Source organism: Musa acuminata, chromosome BXJ3-4, assembly GCF_036884655.1.
Source record: "Musa acuminata AAA Group cultivar baxijiao chromosome BXJ3-4, Cavendish_Baxijiao_AAA, whole genome shotgun sequence".
In the NCBI taxonomy this organism is placed as follows: Eukaryota; Viridiplantae; Streptophyta; class Magnoliopsida; order Zingiberales; family Musaceae; genus Musa; species Musa acuminata.
Window position 1 is genome coordinate 2,217,230 of NC_088352.1, and position 11,599 is coordinate 2,228,828.

Sequence of the window (11,599 nt, forward strand, 5' to 3'; positions counted from 1 at the left end):
CGATAAGAAGAAGAAGACCCAAAGATAATAAAAAAGATATTCCCCTTGCCTTCCAACTTATACCGATAGCTATGTTGTTCATATGGAGAAATCTAGGGACAAACAGAAAATCTCTCGTAGTGGAAGAACAGAAAATAAAAATATCAAATTTCTCAAAAAGTTATTTATCGTCGTGCAAAGATGTATACATAAAACCCACAAAACTTAAATCTACATGTGAGATAATTGTATTTTACCTAAGGAGATCGTATATCTCTTAATCTCTAGAGATCCATAGGAGAGGGTGAAGGAGGTCAAGCACCGTTGTCTCTAACAGTGATCCACATAGTAAGGCTACAACGATACTCCTCAAATTGCTACCTAAATCTCCATATCTAGGGAGGAGAAGATGAGAGGAGAATAGGATGTGGCAACCAAGAAGCCTCTAGCCTATGGGTCTTTGGTTTCGTCTCATGTCAACTAAACCTTAATGGATCATGTCTTATTGGATATTGAATCTTCATCCAACTACCAATGCATATTAGATTAGTGGATCTATATCCAATAATCTCTCATTGATAATTATTTAATCTCATCCATAGGATCAATAATTCATAGGCTTATTGGATATCCAATAAGATAGAGACTCTAGTGGATATCTTATATTCAAGCCTCTACTCGTCGCAATGCCTATCATATATATGTGACCCTCTGGGCCCAATATCGAGTTGGCCGTAAGTCATACCTGTTAGAATTCATTCTAGCTCAACGAATTATTATCTTTATAATAATTCACTCGACTCATCGACTATGAACATACTAAGCCCCCAAACGGTATAAAGAAATCTAATCCTTTGGACCTATATGTCCTCAGTTACCGTATACATATAGTCCATCATCTATCTAATATCTCAGAGATCATATACCGGACATGGTGCTATCAGACCCATACAATTTCTACTCGAGTCTCGCACTAATCGGATTCTCCCGGAAAACTCTTTCTCTCTCAATACGAATAACCCTAGCTATGGATTTACCTGAGCAAGAACATATGAGATATTCCTCTCATGACACCAAGAGCATATGATCATCTATCGACACTCAATAGCCCTCGTAAGGTTTACTGTCACTCTCGATAACCGGTTGTGTTATATATGGAACACTTCCAAACCTATAAGTTTGGTATCAAATAGTGAAGTACTTATATAGGACATCCTTAGTATCTCAAGTCTAACAGAATCATTGTCTGTCAATGAGGTATTATTAACCATCCAGCATTCCGTGAGCGGATCAATCAATGAACTCATTCTTCAATAAGCACATACACTGTAGCCCTAGTGACTCTACACGAGCAACTATAAGACCAACTGCCTTCATCATATGGACGGGTATACAACACACCAGTCTGTCCGATTATCTCGATGTCCCTCTCAAATAAACTATGACCAGGATTATTTAGAGTCTGTGTTTAAAGATGAATTAATCTCATTACCGTGATCTCATCACGATATGATTCTAATTACACATTATGATAACAAATATATATATATATATATATATATATCAAATAATATAATAAAAAAATACGTTACATATGTCATCATTCAACAAATCAGGTTCCATAAAAAGAGGATACCAAAAACAATGATATATGATTTATCGAGAGTGTTATAAAAAATAACCTATATTATTATACATCTATAAGTCCTATATCATATTTTTAATTATATTACTTTAAATCTTATAGTTAACTCTTTTCATTTTATATGTGTCGAAACTTTCATGCCAATGATAATATCGAATCGACGGATTATCAAACCTAAACCTAAACCGAATATCGATGTGATGAAATCAGTCACTTTAGCCGACTTGCTCCGATCAGATAAACAATCTTCTTGGTTTGTAAATCATATAATAGTTGACATTAAACAGCTCACGCTGCAACTCATTGTTATCTTGCATTGTTTTAGATAAACTAACCTAACAACACATTAGTTGTCACGAAATCTATAATAAAGCCAATGAATGTTGTATGGGTGAATCAGTTCTCTCACAAGATGTTTCTGTAACTCTTCAAAATGATTTAACTAAGTCTGTCTTTTGGTGGAGCTACCAAGTCTTAACGGATTTTTTATTTTTAATTATTTTATTATTTTTGAAAGAAAAATAACAACGATGTCAAATAATTTACTGTTATTCAAATAATAGACTGTTATATTACTTACGGGAACAGATATGTAAAATTGAAGGAATTGTATGTATCAACACTCACTATAAATGAATCTACGATCAACTTATAAATTATATTTACATAAATATTCTCATACTTCACTCAGTTTCCAGAGACATTTAACATCATCAGAATCTAATCTCCGAAGATGGTTATTGGGTGTGTTTCCTCCCAATTAACATCACACCGCGTGCAGTGGTCTGCTCGGATGATCTGCTCTGTTCATCACGTTCATGCACGCATCGCAAAGAGAACTTGGTGTGATGGCAGAGGATGTCCGATGATGACTCGATTGGTAAACAAACCCAAAATATTTGGAAATACGAAGACCAACGAATCCAAAATGTTTATTATTAAGTTGATTAATTAATCATTTTAACAAAGATAAACAAGTAAATGAATGACCAGACCAAGTCCAACCTTTTACTCCATTCAGTCAACGTTCCTTCCTCCACATAACTCAAAGCCGACATCTTCTATCACGATCCCAAATCCACTCCTCCTCGCCTCCGCAGAACTAATCGATTCGATCGCAGTGATAGAATGCTCCGCCGCCACAGCTTTTGCCTGTTGCCCCCGACGCTCCTCTTCCTCCTCCTCACTTCACCCGCCCGCTTCGCCAACTCCGCCACGTGCCCATACGACTTGGACTCCGCCTCCCACCTGATTTCCCCCGCCTGCTACGCCAACGCCTCCGCCGCTTCCGCCGCCACCAACTGCTGCTGGTACGTCTACACCGCCTACACCTTCGCCGCCGTCCGCCACGCCAACCGTACCGGCACCGCCTTCCTCCCCCCCGCCGTCGCCTCCGCCTGCTCGGCTTCCTTCGCGGCCGTCCTCGTCAGCCGCGGCCTCGTCAACGCCTCTCTCCTCTCCTCCGCCTCTTGCGACCTTGGCTCGTCCCTTCTCGCTGCCGCCGGCCGCCCGTGCCAGTTCCCCGCCGTCCGGGGCATCCGCTCTGCCGCCGACTTCACGCTTGCTTCCCGCCTCTGCGCCTCCCCTACCGCTGGGGATCTCTCCCCCGACGTGGGCACCGCATGCCCCGCGTGCCAGAACGCCGTCATCTCCGCCACCTTCGCGCTGCTCAACGCCACCCACTCCAAGGAGTTCGTCCCCTGCGGCGTGGCCGCCACCATCGCGGTCTGGACCCCGTTCCAGCCGTCCCCGCCCCGGTTCGCCTCCTACGCCCGTTGTATGCTCCAAGTCCTCGAAAATGTCGGTGGCCTTGGCACCGACAACCTCATCCCTTCGCCCCCGCCTCCCTCCTCCGTCCAAGCTCCCGTCTCCACGCCCTCCTCATCCTCCGCCTCCAGATCCATCAAAATCGCCGTCGGCTCCGCTTCGGCCGGCCTCGTCTCCATCGCGGCGATCGTCTTTCTCGCCTTCAAGATCCGCCGGTCCACCGCGGTCACCAGCAACATGAAGGACGAGAAGGAGCCGCCGCCGTCTTCGACCGCCGCGTCCCCGCTCCCCACGGATGGTCTCTACATCTTCACCAAGGCAGAGCTAACGGCGGCCACGAACGGGTTCGACGACCGCCTCCTCCTCGGCGAGGGAGGCGCCGGTAAGGTCTATCTGGGGAGGCTCCCCAGCGAGCAGCCCGTGGCCATCAAGCGCATTAACCGGGAGCAGAAGGTGGCCGAGTTCTATGCCGAGGTGGCCATCCTCGCCAAGCTCCGCCACCGCAACCTCGCGACCCTCGTCGGTTACTGCTTCGGCGATCGGGAGCACGCTCTGGTGTACGAGTACATGGCCGGCGGCAATCTCGCGCGCGCCCTCTCCTCCGGTGAGCTGACGTGGTGGCGGCGCGTCCGAGTGGCTGTCGACGTGGCGGAGGGGCTCGCGTACCTGCACGGGCTCCCCGAGGGGGCGGTGATCCACCGGGATGTGAAGCCCACCAACGTGCTGCTCACCGACGCGGGGCTGGGCAAATTGTCCGACTTCGGTGTGTCGCGTGTGGTGCCGCCGGGCGGCAACCACGTGTCGACGGAGGTGATGGGCACCCTGGGGTACGTGGACCCGGAGAGCTTCCCGGCGGGGCACGTGTCGGAGGCCACGGACGTGTACAGCTTCGGGGTGGTGCTGCTGGAGCTCGTCACCGGGATGCGGGCGGTGGTTCCCACCCCGACGGGCGGGGCGGAGTCCATCGTCCACGCGGCGCGCGCGTCAGCTGGGTGGTCATCCGACGGCACGGGGCCGTCGGTGGTGGACCCCAGGCTAGGGGAGGGCTGGGACCGGGCCACGGTGGGGGCGGTGTTCGAGCTGGCGTGCCGGTGCGTGCGCCCGCGCAGGGAGGAGCGGCCCACGATGCGAGAGGCGGCGGCGGAGCTGGCAGCCGCGCTCGCCGACCTGGAGGCGCGGACGGGGGGCGCCGAGGAAGCGGCCACCTCCCCGCCGCAGCCGCCACCAAACGAGTCCCCTGCGCCGCCCTCGGCGTCGACGGGGTCCCCGCCGTCGTCGGTGCACGCTTGGTCGATTTGAATCGGACCGGGGTCCCGCGTTTTGTTGTGGCTCCCACACGTTTGGTTGCCTCGGCTTCCACCGCAACGCAAAGGCGGTTGCAGTCGATCCAATAAAAAGGCGGTTGCAGTCGGCTTACACAACTCTTCGGTTAAGTTGTACTTATCCAAAACGAAAGCAGATCGCTACTTGTTATTGTAAATAACTTTAAGCCCTCGAGACTGACGCGGTTGGTTCGGGTTCAAATGATAGGGAATCTTCCTAGGACGATTCTTGAGACTGCAGAAGACCGACTGCGGTGGTCCGATCACGAATGGATCACCGTTTCCTCCGAGAGAGGGCTCCTAGCTAGGGCGTTTAGTGGGAGGCCTCCGTCTTCGCATCTGCACTCAGGTCGAGTCGAGATAGCTCGGCCTGACTCCTCTGACGATCAAGTTAGTGAATAGTCGCAGGGGTTTTTTTTGTTGTCTCACCTCTCCACCTCGGAGCGAGAGGGTTTTTATAGTGAAGGTTACCGTTGCCTGATATGCCCGCTCGCAAGGAGCAGGATCGTACTCCTGGTAACGTCTGACATCGACGTTGGCGTGACGTGAAGAATCGAACCTGAGCAGGATGTTAATGTGCCTCGGTCGACGTACCAGTCCGTGTTGAATAGGTGCTGTCAGGTTAACAGAGGCGCGAGACATCATCTGGGGTAACTGACGTCAACCCGAGTCTTATCGTCATTATTATCCTCATCACTACTTGCATCATTGTTTTTGGTGCAGTATAGCCGGGGACAGACGATACTAAGCCTGATGTGACGAAGATCGACTTCGAACAACAGCCCCCATTCCCAAAATGAGTCCCCATCGCTGCGTTGAATACTGCAGTTGGTGGACGGGAGGCGGAGGCGAAGACCAAAAGCATAGCCTCTCCGATCCCATCCATGGCCACTGACCTTAATGGCGCTGCCACTGCCAACCAACTCCCGCCCCACCTATCACCCAACCGTAATCGTTAGGAGATCGCGACTTCCATGGCTCGGATGACGGAGATCATCGCATCCGACGAGGCCGAAGCGAAAGGATCGATATGGGAGCTTTGAGGAGATGCATGTGAGGCAATGAACATCGTGAAGTGATGCGTACGACTTGTTGTCGTCGAAGTTAAACGAGGATATGGGCCCCTGTACGATGGATGGTTATGGTACCTGTCCTTTTGTTCAGTGTAAGATGCGGCGTACACAACACCACTTGTTGGGTATGTCATTTAGATCAGAAGCATCATATTCCACGTGGCAAATTAACATTTCAGTGTCTAAGGTATAGTGTGCACAATTATGAGACCAAAAGGTTAAGCCCTGCCATAAGAACATAATACGCGTATTATGTAACATTTGAATAAAAAATATTTTTTTAAAGAACTTACATTTCAGTTTCTTGGATTATTGAGTGATTAAGGCAAAATTTGATTGATAACGAATCAAAAATAATTCTGAGAATATTTCTCTTTCTCTTCGCTCTCTCTAGACTTGGACAAACAGATGGACTTGAATCGAGTCGAGGATGGAGCGGCAATGGTTTATTATTATTGGAGGAAGCTGCTCAGGTCTTCTTCCCCATCCTTCATCGTCCCTCACGGGGGTGACTTCAGCACCTACGCCAATCTCGGAGCTCAGAATCCACGTCATCCCTGTGATTATAATAAAGTGTCCGGAATAATGCCATATCATATCAAACTTTTAATTTCAACATTAAGAATAGGCGTCCTCAAGTGCAAGAAAAAGGTCACTTTTAACTCAGTAGGATGACCGATTACAACATCACCAGTTGAGGTGTTTGCTGAGATGACAACCGTAGTCGAGCAGTAAATCAAGCTCAAGTTGCACGTTACATGAAATTAGATACATCGATGAGCGTGTAAAATCGCATGAGTGCCCACAAATTGATTGATCTCAAGAGTAAAGAAACAAAACGCACACCTTTCATGGTCGCACCTTCACGAGACAATGAGCGTATGTTGAAAGATTCAGAAACACAAAAACAAAGAACTATATGATAGAGATGGTGACAGGAGCATATGTTGATATCAGCAGCTTCATTGAATTCTGGCGCAGAAGCACAAGACAGCTGAAACCGACTGCAAAATGTATTGCAGCTAAAAGATAGACCACCATCTCCTATTTCTATCTGCTGGAGAAGTGGAGCCCCGTGTTTGATGGAGATGACGCTCGCTAAAGTTGCTTCCCTGAGTTCTCCCATAAACCGCAGGTTTTCTTAGCCAGACAACAAGAACGAAACCGACCAAACTAACAATTGGAGCGGCCGCAAGAAACATCCATCTGCCTCTGCTGCTCTCTCCACTTGATCTATTCGCCTCCTCGACAGCACCCTCTAAACTATCATGCTCAGCTCTTGCATTACTAAAATCACGAGCTTCATCGGTCTCCAGTTCTGTAAATGCTTCATAGGTTTCCTCAGCCCTGTCTGGGGGCCAAGACTCATGCCTTTCATTTCTGTTCAGGTCCCTTTTCGCCTCCTCATAATCTGGATCATCAGTTGGAAGCTCATATCTGCAAACTGGGCATGAGTTCCTTATTTTCAACCATGGTAAGATGCAGAAAGGATGATATAGGTGCATACAGGGAAGCTGCTTTGCTTCTGTATTTATAGGCAACGGGTCCTTGCATACAGCACAAATCTGAATACCATTATTCTCATGGTCATCAGAAATGACTACAGACGGGAGAATTCTCACCGAGGACACTGCTGCAGGAGGTGCCCCGCTTGAGCCAGCAGCCTCTGCAAGCTGCTCAAGCACCTCGTCATCAAGATAATCTCCTGGGTTCCCAACATATGCTCGTCTTAGTTCCACTACGTCTAAGTCAGCATGTCGAGATTGAGTTTCTCCTTCCGTCTGCTGGAACCAGGAACCATCTTGGGCACCTGCCATACCACTACCACTAGGACTAAAATTAGCATCCTCAAATTGCTGATGTGTGTGAACAGACCTATTTGCTTCAACCAAATTTGTGCCTATCCAGTCACCATAATCGTGATCATCACCAACATTGTCATATCGGGCATCAAATTCAAATAAATCGAGTCCTGCATGCATTGGATCAATGTCTGTGTCAGTGGAAACATAGCTCTCATTCTCAAGTTGAAAAGACATTTCTCTATCAAGTATGCTATGTGTATCCAGGGAGGCATCTGATTCTCCTCCATAACCACCAAAACTAAAACTGGAGTCAGTTTCACCAAGCACCAAGTCCGATTGATCAAGAGCATCATTGTCATTATCAGATAACACATTGTGCCATCTCAAAGACCTGCTCCGAGCTGCGTAATAGCTCACTCGTCGACGAGCAGGAGTATCACCCCCAAGTTGTGCTTCACTATTCTGGTTGGCCAAGTTAATCAGTTGGGAAAATCTGCGAGAGAATGAATCCTCCATTGGCTCTGAGCTCTCAAACCTGTCTCTCCTTCGATGTCTTATCCAACAAATATTTCATACGGTTATATTTGTTTGAAGCTATCATTAACCTCTGCCTCCAAAGAAAAAGCACTTCTGAAGAACAAGCACTGCTCCTGACTGTATGAAATGCTGAGATAAACTGCTAATTTTATTGTGAATGATTTAACCAAGATTAGCAACTTAAGAAGAAAAATATGGGTCAACCATTATCTCGACTCACAGATAATCACATATAATTCTTAATAACAAGTCGAAACAAATGACTAGAAAGAACCAAAGAGAGAAACAAAACATATAATTTTCAGTTTGTAAGTTGTGAAGCAAGACAGGAGAAAAGAAACTTGAGACTCTTTCATTAACAAGAATGTTTTTCATGAAATATCAAATACCATGCACTTGATCTGATACATTACTTGCAGAAACAAATCTCTATCAGTAGGCTCATAGTTATAAGGTGGTTTTCAGAAGTAAAATCCACCTGATGTCAAGATCAACCATTGAACAAAGACAAATGGCTGGCATATATAAATCCCCAAATTGGTGAAAGAAATTGAGATTGTCTAAAACTACAGCATTAGGATTAGTCCTTTTTTCTCCTGAGACACTCTTCATTTCTACTTCTTGAAGGCATTAAAAGAATAGCATCTTATATGTTCAGAAACATGTTACTTATTAAAAGCATCATGATTAGTGAAAGTGCAGAACTGAGAGAAGGATTGTCTCATTGCTTTTCTTCCAGAAAAGATCCAACATTTTGAGTATTCACATGTTTTCATGGCATCTTAACTCATCAGTCCTCAGTCTTTATAGTAAGTATTAGAAGCATCCTAGCTCTATATCTGAATTTTTCATGAGAAACTTCATCTATACTTAACCAAAATTATTATAAAAAAACAAGATACCCTAGGGCAGAAAATGAAATACTGCTAGTGCAAAAGGGAAAAAACCATTCTCAAGATTCAAAAATTAGGGAACATATCAGTAATAGAACGATAAAGAACTAAATGCTAGGCAAGAGAAAAGCCTCCAACTTCATTCTTCACCATTGTTAACAGCATACAACTAACAGAATGATGCAAAAACTACTCTTACTAGAAAAAGAGAGAATTTAGCAGATAAGTTTTATAACATTAATAGATGGCAAACATAATAACTCTAAACTTGCGATTTAGCTTGCTTAAGAAAGTGCATCTTTGTCAAAGGCTAAAAGACATCATCTTCTGCAGTAGTTTTCTTTCACAAAATATTTTAAACTGCTCGGCTTATATCCTTCATCAATAAGCACCTTGAGTATCGACGAAAACTACATCTTAACTGTCTATTCAAAAATCAGCATAATACTTTCACACTGTTAACATGTTGCACCGTCTTGGCAACATGGCCAACAGAGTAAGAATCCAGGCAGAACTTTTGAATTATCCTCAATAGAATGCATAGATATGAGAACCGTATACAACAATAAGATTCTTAGACTAAGCCAATCCAAATGCGAAATGTTCCATCTTCGATTTCAACAACTTTTTATCAAATTATAACAAGCACAAAAAGAAAATCTTACTTTGAACTACAAATGGTGCATAGACATTTTAATTGTCTTGCTTTGAACCCTATATTTGAAATGTCTAATGCCACAAAAAATCTAATTTTTCCCATCCATACATTATTTAAACCCCGAAGGTAGTTGGCTCTTGATTTAAACGCCTTAGGATTCGTATTGTAAACGCCAAAAGTTCCCCGTTTGCATCCTTTGCTGTGAATAAGAGCTGCTAACCCGAGCCAAATCAAAATAGGGATCCAATAAAATTACGCCCTAGGATTTCTTATCGTCTCAGGACTATTTTCTATCAACAACACAAACATTAAGAACAACGACACCAAAGAAATTCGTGGAGGTTGAACCCTAACAACGAAATCAGACATTGACCACAACGATCGAGGGATACCATCCCTTTCCTCAAATAAACACTTGACCAAGGGAACAACTACAGCCGGACATCAAAATCCGAGAGTTTACCTCAGCGCGGTTGTGCTACCATTAGACCGCCCCGGATGAAGAGCAAGGGTGTCGATCGAGCCGCTAAAAATCCGAAAACCATGGAGTGGAGACAGGAACGGAACGTATCGACCAAAATGCCGAGTGGGAAACGAAGATTTGCTTACTGGAGGAGATCTGTGAACTGGGCGGGGAATCGAAGTCGCAGGACGACGGAACCGGATCGGAAGATATCGCAAGGTGACGGAAAGTAACGACGTTTACTGCTGCCGTGAGAAATAAGATATGCCAATATAAACGCTGCCGGTGGTGCCCTGCGGCTGTGTACGGTTCGGTTCGGTCTGGTTCATCTACAAACCGTTTTGTTGTGGCTCTCAGACCAAATCAAACCGTTTTGATAGGTCAGGATGGCTTGCGGGCCGGTTCGGTTCACCAGCAAACCCTTATCGATTGTTGAAAATGTGCCAAATCTGAATTGAAATGTCTCAATATTTAAAATGAAGTCAACAAATTAGACAATCATTATCATTTGATTGTATAAACTTGAGGTAAAATTATTGAGCATTATTACACAAAGAAAAAAAATCATATTGAAAATGTACCAAATCTGAATACAAATATCTTGAAATTTAAATAAAAAGAATAACAAATTACAGAGTCACTATCATATTATTATGATCACTTTAGTTGGCAAATTGGAGGCAAAAAAGATAACATAATCGATTAATCATGAGTGTCAATAGACGCTAATTCAATCTAAAAATTTAAATTGATAGATTATGGATCATAATCATTGATATTTATTGCTTGAGTCTTATTTTTTTAATTTTTCTTCATACATTAATATTTTATAATATCTTTTCTCTATTCATTTATATTCAATCGTCTCTTTATTATTTATAAATCATAGCTTAATAGATAGTGCAACTAATTCTAAGCTTTAGTTTTTTTGGGTATAATTAACTTTATCCATAAGTACAAGTTTGATTATAGTTATCAAGCTTATGTTGGCTCAATTTTTTTATTCATATCATTTTTCAAAAATCTTCATTTTGTTAGAAATCCATTAATGGTAGTGTGAATCAAACTAGTTAGTATTGACATATCAAGTCAGATACTAATTTAATTTAAAAGCTTAGGATGATAAATTATATATCAAACTTAATATATATCATTGAATTATTCCTTTAGTTTTGTTTTTTATTTCTCTTCCCACGTCAATATTTTCTACCAGAAATAAATAAAAAGCTTTATTATTCAAGTAGATCACGAAGTGTTCACCATTCCGAAGTTTGTGTATGATGTATGTATGTATATGGAGTTCAAGCTCCGAAGTTTGCATCTGATGCCGTCTCTGCCGGCTTCCGGACTTCCCTAATGGTTAATTAGCTCATCGACACGATCTTGCTCCGACCGCATGAAGGAGGAGGGTGTGTTGGTGATGAGGTCAGACGGTAGCTACCACAGGTCCAAGAACG

General features: G+C 44.2%; 2 protein-coding genes across 5 annotated transcripts; one reads left to right on the forward strand and one right to left on the reverse strand.

The window, feature by feature from the left end:
• Nucleotides 1-2,607: 2,607 nt before the first annotated feature.
• Nucleotides 2,608-4,936, forward strand: LOC103980248 (probable LRR receptor-like serine/threonine-protein kinase At4g29180). Its single transcript, XM_009396577.3, has one exon. The coding sequence runs from the start codon at nt 2,753-2,755 to the stop codon at nt 4,688-4,690; it is 1,938 nt and encodes a 645-aa protein (XP_009394852.2). The 5' UTR covers nt 2,608-2,752; the 3' UTR covers nt 4,691-4,936.
• A 1,489-nt stretch (nt 4,937-6,425) lies between these two features.
• Nucleotides 6,426-10,400, reverse strand: LOC135635102 (uncharacterized). Of its 4 annotated transcripts, none has more exons than XM_065145955.1 (2): nt 10,143-10,400; nt 6,426-8,245 (listed from the first exon to the last, which is right to left on the reverse strand). In XM_065145955.1, the coding sequence occupies exon 2, from the start codon at nt 8,105-8,107 to the stop codon at nt 6,809-6,811; it is 1,299 nt and encodes a 432-aa protein (XP_065002027.1). In that variant the 5' UTR covers nt 8,108-8,245; nt 10,143-10,400; the 3' UTR covers nt 6,426-6,808. The 4 variants fall into 4 exon arrangements, with proteins under 4 accessions (XP_065002027.1, XP_065002026.1, XP_065002024.1 ...); XM_065145954.1 differs by having other exon boundaries at nt 6,426-8,257; XM_065145952.1 differs by having other exon boundaries at nt 6,426-8,267.
• Nucleotides 10,401-11,599: the final 1,199 nt, after the last annotated feature.